The sequence below is a fragment of the Cricetulus griseus genome, assembly GCF_003668045.3.
Source record: "Cricetulus griseus strain 17A/GY chromosome 1 unlocalized genomic scaffold, alternate assembly CriGri-PICRH-1.0 chr1_1, whole genome shotgun sequence".
Classification (NCBI taxonomy): Eukaryota; Metazoa; Chordata; class Mammalia; order Rodentia; family Cricetidae; genus Cricetulus; species Cricetulus griseus.
In genome coordinates, this window is record NW_023276807.1 from 98,739,261 (window position 1) to 98,749,932 (window position 10,672).

Here is a 10,672-nt window from a genome sequence, read left to right on the forward strand (position 1 = left end):
TTTGTTAGATTTGCTAAGTATACATGTGGACCTGGCTTGGGATGAGCCCCACCCATCCCCCCCACTCTAGACTTAAAAGTGAGCCAGCCTCTCCCCTACTCTTGGCAGAGAGCTATAATTACTCTCTCCTGTGGGGCAGACCAGTGATTTGTCCTGTTCCACTCTTAACCGTGCCCATGGAGCTGTAGAGCTGAGCATCTGTGTGGACCTGGCGATGGAGGTGGGTCTGGTCTGTGTGCTGGACAAAGGTCTACTAGCAATGACTGATCTGCAGACGTGCTCTGTCTGCCCCCTGCAGTGCTGCTGGTGGGCTGGTAGCTGAAGGAGGCTCCACCTCACTTAAGAGATTCATCTTCATCTTAAATAAGCATGACAGTGTGTATGTTGCAGAGCCTGGGAGTTCTGCTAGTATATTACTGTACATCTCATGATTGTCATTCATGCAGACAAAAGGCTCTCTTTCCAGCAGTTTACAGTTGTGTAATCACCTCAAAAACGCTTCTGGATTAGAGAAAGCTTCCTGCTTGAAGGTTCTTCACCCCTCAAGCTTGGTAAAGACAGGGCAGAATTCTCAGCAAAAGAGTTTCAGGGGCTTATTCAGGGTTCCTACCTTGTAAATTGCGTATCAGTTTTGGGCCAGAGGGCTGGAATATCTAGAATAGCTTTGTTTTAAGTTGGGGACCAAACAGTAGAAGTCATTTACTGATGGAGCTGCCACCATAGGCAGGTGCTCTCCCCTATTTAAAAGTATTTTTCTTTTCTTTATGTATATGGGTATTTTGCCTGCATGTGTGTCTGTGCACCAGATGTGTGCAATGCATCAAATGTGTGCAATGCTCACAGGGAACTGCCATGTGGGTGCTAGGAATCAAACCCAGATCTTCTGGAGGAGCAGCCAGTGCTCTTAACCAGTGAGTCATCTCTCCAGCCCTTCTTCCTTATTTTTGTTCCCTTGCACTTTGGCTATCACACAGGTTTTTTTAGTTGTTTTTGTCGTTTCTGGAAACCTCCACTAAATGTTCCTGTATCTCCAGCCTGTCCTTTTAGATAGTCGTATTCTTGTGAGCCAACACCAAGGTTCTACAGGTCAGGCTTAGCAGCCCTTAGCTATGTAAAGATGTGTTGCTGTTTTACCTTGCCTGCCTAAGGCACCTGATTGATCTAATAAAAAGCTGAACGGCCAATAGTGAGGGAGGAAGTACAGGTGTGCCTTTTGAAGCAGGGGGAGTAAGAAGGAGAAGGGATTCAGGCTGGGGGGGGTGGGGAGCAGGAGCCAGCCAGCAGACATGGAGGAAGCAGGAAAGTAGGACATACAGAATGAAAGGTAAAAATCCCTAAGTCCAAAAGTTGATGAATAGAAACAGGTTAAATCAAGTTGAAAAAACTAGTGGGACAAACCTAAGCTAAGGCTGAGCATTCATAATTAATAATGTCTGTGTGTCTTTATTTGGGAGCTGTTTTGTATCCCAAAGAAAATTCCAATTATACTTAACTCCCTCTGTGAGCACTGAACTGTTTTATCCTGTCAGAGTCGTCATGCAGTGTGGGCAAACATTACACCTTGGTTCACTGTGCTAAAAATTTCCTGATGAACCCAGCCAGTGACCATGAAGGATACTGCCAATGCCTCCAGTTTCTTGTGTGTGTCCCTTTGACCAGTAGCCTTGGAGAATGGTGTGTCCTGCATCTTATTTACTGTGTCCTTGTGACAGAATCAGCTATGGCCTTTAATACCAGTTTTGCAAAATGCCTCTGATGTTCTCTGTTCCACTCTTGCTGAAATTCCACTTGACTTTTGAGTTTCTGTGATCATCTGATCCAATATAAGGGCTGCTGCATGATACTGGATAGGTGCTATTTTGCTTGACCACAGTGTGTCTAGATTATCCTGAAGCTTGAGTTCAGCTCCTCTTGGGTTCCTCTCTGAACCATTGGAAGTCAAGGACTGGGGCTGGAGGACTCCTGTAAGTACCAAGGAGGAAGAAGGACAAGCACCTGGACCCCTAGTCACAGGAGGAATCTTTGGGAGATTCATGTATTAGGCCACACCCTTCGTCTCAGAGATCCCACCTCTCCTAAAAGCAGCAGGAGATTGAGTGTTGCTCTTGGAAGAAAGGGAGGGACTTGATTGAGCTGGGCAGGGACAAAGGCTTTATTACCATGAAGAGTGCTCCATGGTGGGGATGAAGCAGTGTGGGAAAGCCCAGGGCCAGGTCCTTCTGGGATCAGAGGATTTTAGAAAACAACGTCTGCCTAGTAAGAGTGGGCACATGTGGTAGACAGTATGCTTATTCTGAGGACTAAGATCTATAGGATACAGGACTCCTTAAGTGTCAACATGACTTCTGGCTCAGAGGTTCCTGTGTGTGATGATCTCATGTCTACTCATATAGCCACCTTGCCTTTGTGCAGGTCTTAAGCTCAACCTGGGATATCTGCCCCTCTCATACCTTGTTCTGTCCCCGGTACAGTATGCCTGTCCCTTAGTCTGCCCTGTTTACAGTGCTAAGTATTCTTTCCCTAGTGGTTTGGGCTGTTTCCTGCCATACTTGATACAATTTTTTTTTCCTGCTTGTCCCAGGTGAACCTGAGCAAGGTTGGCGAGTACTGGTGGAGTGCGATCCTAGAGGGAGAAGAGCCTATCGACATTGACAAGATTAACAAGGAGCGCTCCATGGCCACTGTGGATGAGGAGGAACAGGCAGTCCTGGACAGACTCACCTTTGACTACCATCAGAAGCTGCAGGGCAAGCCCCAGAGCCATGAGCTGGTATGAGCATCATGGCTCTCTTGTACCATCAGCAGGCGGGTGGGTCATGCTGGTGGGGAAGAAGGCATGAAGATAGGCTAGTCCTGACTTAGTCTCTGCTGCAGTTCTACGATGTCCTACCTAGGAAAGCCCCACTGCTCCTTCATCTCTTCCTTACCTGAGGGTAGGTACATACTGCTACTCAGCCACAACTCATACCTGAGCTGCAAGCTCTGGCATCACAGCCTTGAGAATTTCTCTACATGTGCCCTAACTACACCATAGCCTAGAACTGTTTAGTGTCGGCTTCCCATGGAGCCTAAAAGCCCCATTGATGGAAGGAGGGACGGCCAGGCTGCAGGGCCTGCTTAGGTTCTGACTACAAGAACCAATGCAGAGCAAGTCAGTAGGTTGATGAAGTAAAGTGCTGGGGCTGGGGCTGTAACAAGTGTGAGCTCCGCAGCTTGTGGGAGAGCAAAGGCTCTGACCTGCATAGTGCCCAGGGACAGGCTGCTGGTGCCAGAGAGTGATTACTTAGATAAACACATTTGTTCTTCCTCATAGGAACCCTGAGAGTAGCTACTTACGGAGAAAAGGCTTTTGCCTCAGGTTCTTTTCACTGTCACATGCCCAGCCACATGGTACCTAAGCTTGTATGTGTATAGATCAGGCGTGGCTTAGAGAGGGATCAGCAACTGGGTGTAGGCTTTCTACAGAAAGCAGCCCTCAGGACTCTAGAGAAGTTCATGTGTGTTCCCTGTTGTCTCTGAAGGAGCCTCACTTCTTGGTCTGTGTGAATTGTCCCATCCTTCCCTTCAGAGTAGCAGTGGTCTTTGATACACCATGTTGCTTCATTAGCCACTGTAGTCTGTTTTCATGGACATGTTTCCTGTGAGTAAGGTCAAGAAGCCTTTGGAGGCAGTACTGGTATCTTTACCTCTTCCCCCAGGCCATACCAGGACATATCACGAGCATATCCTGTGATGGGCAGGGTAGGTTGACTGACTGTAGGCCCTGCATAGCAGCCTGGTTAGATGATCTGGTTTTCACAATGAAGAGGTTGAGTTTTTGATGTCTTGGTATGTACTGTACCTCATAGCAGCTTTAACAGTGGGTCTGGGGTTTACTTATCTGTCCTGGTCCCAAGTGGGGTGAGAAGGACGTCTTTTTGGGTCCATGTAACACAGAGGTCCTTAGGCAGCAGCTAGGAAGCTTGGAGCCCTTACTTTAGCAGAGATAGCCAGACCTACTTGGTTACAGTGTAATCTGGTCCTGTTGGCCTGTGTCCACTGGACAGAAAGTCTATCTATGACCCTTTGCCTTATGGATCTGCTCACTCCTGTGTAAGGGTCAGAACTTTGTCCACAAAAGGACTCAGATGTGTATGTAAGGTGACTGCCAGGGAAGAGTCTGTTTTGAGTGGAGCAGTGAATGCAGATACCGTCATCCTGAGTGAGGCAGGAGGAGGAGCTGCCAAGTACAGCTGACAAGTTTGTGGTGCAGAATGGAGAGACCAAGGATGAGTGACTCTTTATACCTTCCCCAGATGCCGTGACTGAGTCTTTGTTGTAGAGAAGCACTGGATATTGATTGTGGTTTGAACTGCCTTTGTGCATTAGCCAAACCTCAGTCAAGTCTTCTATAGACTGTAACTATGAGATATTAGAAAAGCTAGAAGGTTCTACAACTGTTTGCACCTCTTATTCTTAGGGCCCCTGGGATCACATCCCTTGCAGTACACGCAAGTCAACATCCTCAGCGGCGCTTGTCTGGGAGTTAGCAGTTCAGGATCTGCATGATGTGTCAGGTTCTTTGCTCCCTGTCTCCCTGTCTTCTTCCTTCCCCTTGATCCTTGCACTCATTGTTTTCATGCATACACAGCCCTCCTTTCTTCCTGTGGTGCTGATGCCCTCTGGCATGGCCTACTGACACCTTCCTCAAGGACAGATGGAAAATATTTAGTCTGCATCAGTTGAGGGCAGGCATATAAACCGTCTTCAAGTTGTTAAGAGGCCAGCCTCTTTGATCTTATCCAGAGAACAGTTCAACCTTGATTTTCAGTCTCAACAATGGCCCTCTGCAGGGACTGGCTGCTTTGTTTCCATCCCTGTAGGTCTTAGGCCTCCTTGTTCTGATGGCTACCTCCCAGCCAGCAGGTCTGTACTCCAAGACTGTACTTATCTCCAGTAAACCAAGGCAGCTCTCTGAAAGTTCTGGTCTCCAGGATCCTCACTGCCAGTTTGAAACAGGCTAGCAAAAGGGTCAAAAGATAACAGGGCTAAACATCATGTATGTGCACTGTGAACATACACACTTAATGTAGCATCCCATGTGTGACCTGCTGCTAGGAAGCTGTCTCACTACAAAGACGAGGATTTGGGGGTGTCCTGATTTGGCTTTCTATGAAGACTACCCTCTGCCCACAAGACATTGCAGAACCCTGAGTGTGGAACAGGAGGTCCTTACAACTGTGCATAGAAGACTTGTCCGTAGCTGATGTGCAGCTTCCACACAGCTGGTTATGACCCAGCACTGAGAAACTGAGGAGACTGAACAACAACCCAGCTAAGAAGGACCCTAAGAAAAACCCTGAAGATGCTATAGTCTAATGGAAAGAGCTTTGTCTTGAGTTTAAATTGATTGTGCTGTGAACTTGCCACGGACCTGTCAAGGACCACAGAGGAAATGAGTGTACTTGCCCAGATGAGGTGCCCCAGCAAGAGTGCATGGGTGGAATCCAGTGTGATTCCCTCACCAGAGCTGAACTAATCAGGATGGCCAAGGAAGCCTCTAGCTATGGATAATCATGATACAGCCCTGTAGATGTTTGGGCTGTGTTAACTCTAGCATGTCCCACTACCTGCCTGGTGTTGATGCTGAAGTCTTAGCTCTTTTGTAGGCTTGAAATGCCTTGGAGATATATCTTTAGTGTACGGCACTCTAGGGTTCCATGTAAAATATCTTTAGCACCTTCTTTTATTGAACAAAGAGACAGAACTAGACAGAGAGATCCATGGCCTTGTGTTTCCTGATATAGCACGTTAACCACATAACCAACCAATACTCATATGCAGGGGTTTCATGGGTGTTTGAGGTCACTTCTCTAGGATTGCCAGTCCTAACTAACAGAGAGAGAGAGAGAATGGAAATGGGGCCAGGTTCTTCTATCAGCCTCCATCTGCTATGCACATTGGCAGTCACAGTTACCAATGTGCTCTGTATTGATGCCCATTTATGGTGTAAACTTGAAGTTTTCTAAATTTGCCAGAATTTTAAATTGTGCTTCTAATGCCACCAATGCTTTGTATTTTGAAGCATTTTAATTTTGAAGTGGTACTATACCTCTTCTGTCATTTGACTTCTTTAATGTTGCCATTATGTCACTTCTTTCCAAAGTCAACAAATGGAATGTTCTTCATCTTTTCCCTAGTTAAATTGCTTTGAACAGGTGCACCTAGAAGGGGTATGTAGAAGTACACAGGTGCTGTTGCTCTGTCTGTACTTAGATGTGTCTGTCTAGGATCCCTCCACTCTGGTGGCACTTATCCCCTAACAAACAGTGACTGACATTACACAGGCAGGTGCCAGCATTTCCTGTGACTGAACTTGATGGCACACAGGATGGTCTGATAGCTACCTGTGTTCTGCAGAAAGGATCAAACATTTATCTGGATGTCATGGATTCCCTCAATTGTGAAAACAAATGTAGCGGCCTGCCCTTTGCCCTCTGGGCTTCCTACAGTGGATCCCCATCCAGCCACCAGGTTCTTAGAGCTGTTGTTGTTCACCCTGCAGCAGGCTGAGGCTCTGCTGAGAGGCTCAGCAATCTCCCTTCTGTGTAGGTTATCTGACTGGTCTCATCTTGCATTTGTTAGAGACTGTACAGCATCGCACTTCTCTTGGGCAAAGACAGAAGCCTGCTGTGCACTAGGTATCTTTGATGTGCTTGTTGCTACTTCACCTAGGTTTAAAAACAAGCAAAAGCTTTCTTAGCAGGAAGCTTGGATTTTGTTTAACAGTCCATAGTTCCGAGGATCCAGTAACTTTGCTGACAGTGGAAGTTTTCCACTTTGCTTTCAATCTATCATCTTTGTGATAAAGGAAGCAGCATGTGTCCTCTGTACCCATTCTATGGGACTGTCTGCAACAGGTACTCCATTTGGGGGTAATCTCTAGCCATGTATCTTGTTAGTCTTCTTGGTTTCTTGTGCTTGGAAGGAAGGGGAGGTCACCCTGTCCTTGGGTACATTTGTGGTAGCAGCTCAGGAAGGCAGATGCTCAGAGGAAGGCTAGGCCCTCAGCATAGGCACAGGTGCCACCCTCAGGGGCACCACCTCCCTGATTGTCCTGGCTGTAACTACACAACTCCAGTCTGCCTCTGACCTTCAAAGTTCAACAGTGGCCATAGGCTGGGAGGAGCTGAGTCCATCAGCTCTTACTGTATCCTCAAAAGGCAGTAGGGCATTTCTGAGTGCCACTTCTACAACTAGACATGTTCAGGTCTCTCCCCTCTTCTGTAATATCACATTTTGGATCAAACCTATATTGTCTAATGATGCATTTCTCAATGACAAGAACTTCCTTCCTTGGGAAAGGGGTGCTAGAACACCTCTGCACACCTTAGTCATGTTCCTAAAGGGCTGAGGCACCACCCCTTCATATCTTAATCATCTCCCTGGAAATTACTGTAGGTTCTGTGGGTTGTATGGAATTTGAACAGAAAGAATTTGGAAAGGGACAGAAGATGAACCATAAAGACCAGTCAGTGCTTTACACTGGACACCGAAGCTGGAAAGCTAAAATTCAGTCTTGGGAGAACAGTCTTGCAAAGGAGTTGGCAGTCACTGGGCACAAACTACTGCAGGGTCTTCAGTCCTCTGGCCAGTTGGTCCTAGCAGGCAAGTCCTCAAGCCCCGAGGAAGCAGCATGGCTCTGTGCCTACAGGCAGTTTGTTCTAGGAGAAAGCATGCAGTGCCTTGTGACCTCCGTTAATCTCTCTATTTTCTGTTTATAGAAAGTCCATGAGATGCTGAAGAAGGGGTGGGATGCTGAAGGCTCTCCCTTCCGAGGCCAACGATTCGACCCGGCCATGTTCAACATCTCCCCCGGGGCTGTGCAGTTTTAATGACCAGAAGGAAAGGAAACCCTCATCATCTGGGAGGTGGAGACCTTGTCCCCCTCACTCCCTGCATGCCAGGGACTCACTCCTGATCAATCCTCACTATTTTTTCTTTCATGATGAACCAGGCCTTCCATGCTGACCTTGCACCTTCAGACTATTTTAGAGAAGGTACAGGGCCAGCTGCTGCCTGGCAGTCTCAATGGCCAACACTAAATGAAGGTGTTTGAAATTAGGGAGGGACATGTCCCAGCAAACTGGGAGCACATGCTCTGTCTCCACAGCAACCAGCCACTGCAGGCAACATTTCCTTCCTCCCCTGTTCTCTCTGCTTGCTGTTGTTTTGACGCTGTTCTGCTTGCTTGTCTTCTGACTGGGGATAAGGAATGGCTGGGCTCTCAGGCACAGCTAAGTTGAAGAGTGTGGGGCCAGGCACTTGCATGAGGGCAGATGGAGCATGGCTCTGAAGCTACTTCTAGGGCTGCTGTGGGACCCACTTGTTGACCTCTTTGTGTGTGTGTGTGTGTGTGTGTGTGTGTGTGTGTGTGTGTGTGTGTGTGTGTGTGTGTGTGTGCAGTCTTGCTCATCTCTTTGTGAATACACCTGGCCAGCCTCAGCTTCATGGGCAGAGCAGCAGAAACTGGGGTCTATTTGCCTGTTGGAGATGATGGGAGAAAGTCTGAGGTTCTGGCCCCTGGCCCAGATGTGGCAAGGATGCTGTCTGCCTTCTGACTGCAGCTACCTTACTTTGGTTCTTGAAACGAGCCTGGCCACCACTACTTGCTCCCTACAAGACCTCCTCTTGGATACGTTGCATTGAAGCCTTGGTACCTTCAAGAGAAGATCACAGCATGTTAGTAGTTCATTGGCAGATTGTGTCTATCACACTCCCTAAGCAGCCTTGACCTTGAAGGATGCCTCAGGAAGGAAAACTTACCCACTGGCTTGAAGGCAACTACAAATGAGTCCAAGAAAATGAAGATTCCCCTGTGCCAATCACCAGATTGCTTCCTGGAGCTCAGCGCCTCTGTGGCTGCAGACCACCTTCAGCCAGGGTATGAAGACCTGACCAAGGGACAGGGACCCAGGTGTCCCAACCCTTTACAGGGCTCTGTCTGTGCCTGTTGCTTCCTGCCATCTCAGTTTGCCTCTTAGTCTTGGTGTGTGTGTACAGGTTTTTGTATGACAAGTAACCATACAACCAGCGAGAATTAAGACCCACTGAAGCCAGGCAGCCTGCCCTCTGGAAATAGCCCTCTGCCGAGTGTGGTTTCACATGTTTGGAAGGAGCCACTGGAAGAGCAGGTTGAGGACTTATTTTGAGAAGCTTTCTGTCAACTGTGTAGACAGGAACTGGTTCATTGCAGTCATTTGAGGAATTTTTGGTTTACAGTTAGTAGCTGACGGCTCTTGTAAGAAGTCCATACTGAGAGTTGATCTGTGGGTCCAGATAGGCCACAGTGGTGGTCAAAGGAGAGCATTGGGCCACAAATACCCACTCTGGAGTATGAACTTGTGATTGGACATTGGCCACCAAGTTGATGAAATCTCTGAAGTGATCACCCTAGGGGAGAAGAATCTGTCACATTCAGAAGATCCCCAGGACACCTTTGCTACTCCTCCCCGTCCCCGCCCCTGCCTGCCACATTTCCATTAAAGTCCTAGGATTTGCACATCCCTGTCCCATGCAAGCTGTCCCACCTAATGAAGGAAATCTCATGGTGTGTATGTATCTCCAGTCTTCTTTGTAATCCTAGTTGGCTCGCTCTCAACCCTCATCCTGTGGGTAGTCTTCCAGAAGGAATAATGTAGTGGGTGAGCCCTGCATCTTTTTATTTGGGACAGTATTTCACTTCTGTGGCAACTTATTTCCCTTTGGCATGGTTTTATTTTCTGCATTGCATTTCTCATTTGTCCCTGCCCTGTTTCAACAAACAAGCCAGTGTAGAAAAAGCAGCCTGGGGAATAGTATTAGATGTAGGCCATATGGCAGGAACCTGTCCTCTGTGTGTGATCCCTGTGGCATGTTATGGTACACGGTGTGGTAGTGGCTACCATATCCACATGTCTTCATCACAGTGGGGCTCAATCCCAGCCAGCCAAGTAGATAGTTCTTTGCCCTGAGGAACTGCCCTGGCTCACCCACCCACTGAAGCTGGCGTGTTGCCTGTTCTCTCTTTTTAGACATGACAGCCACAAGTTGGTCTCTAAATCCCACCTGCTGAGGTCTGAGGAAAGCAGGGTGATTTCATCCCCTTTGTCCAAAGACCCAGGAGAGTTGTGTGTCCGGCCTACAAAGCTGCTCTGGCTCCTCGGTGTTGGTTTGCAATAAATCTGTATTTAAGCAATTCTGGGTCTGTTTGTGACATTCATTGTCAATAGACTTCTGTGAGTTGTCCTTACCCTTGACTTCTAGCCATGAGTCCTGAGTTCCTGTTCACAGTCAACACCAAAACTAAATTCTCTGGGTTGTATCTCATCTAGACTGTCATTACTTTTAGAAATTCTATAAGTGATTAGTCAGTTGTATTATTTCAGGCATTGTCTGGCCTTCTGTTGTACCTAAAGGCCCATTCAGAGTCCCGAGCCATCCTGCTGGAGACCCTTGTCTCAGGGTTATTACTGCTGGGATACAACACCACAACCAAAAGTAACTTGGGGAAGAAAAGGTTTATTTGGCTTATACTTCTACTTACAGTCCATCATTGAAGGAAGTCAGGGCAGGGACTCAAACTGTGCAGGAGCTGGTGCAGAGGCCATGGAGGGTGCTGCTTACTGGCTCATTTCTCATGGTTTGCTCAGCC

The 10,672-nt window shown here is 47.6% G+C and overlaps 1 protein-coding gene across 2 annotated transcripts in view; it reads left to right on the forward strand.

Moving 5' to 3' along the window:
- Positions 1-10,216, forward strand: part of Nudcd3 (NudC domain containing 3) — a 94,762-nt gene extending 84,546 nt beyond the window's left edge. Inside the window, exons 5-6 of one of the 2 annotated variants that reach the window (XM_027388177.2) lie at positions 2,582-2,770; positions 7,764-10,216. In XM_027388177.2, the coding sequence (XP_027243978.1) occupies positions 2,582-2,770; positions 7,764-7,874 (300 nt within the window). In that variant the 3' untranslated portion in view covers positions 7,875-10,216. Of the gene's footprint in view, positions 1-2,581; positions 2,771-7,763 lie in introns of those variants that run through there. The other variant, XR_003479677.2, reaches the window with a different exon arrangement.
- Positions 10,217-10,672: the final 456 nt, after the last annotated feature.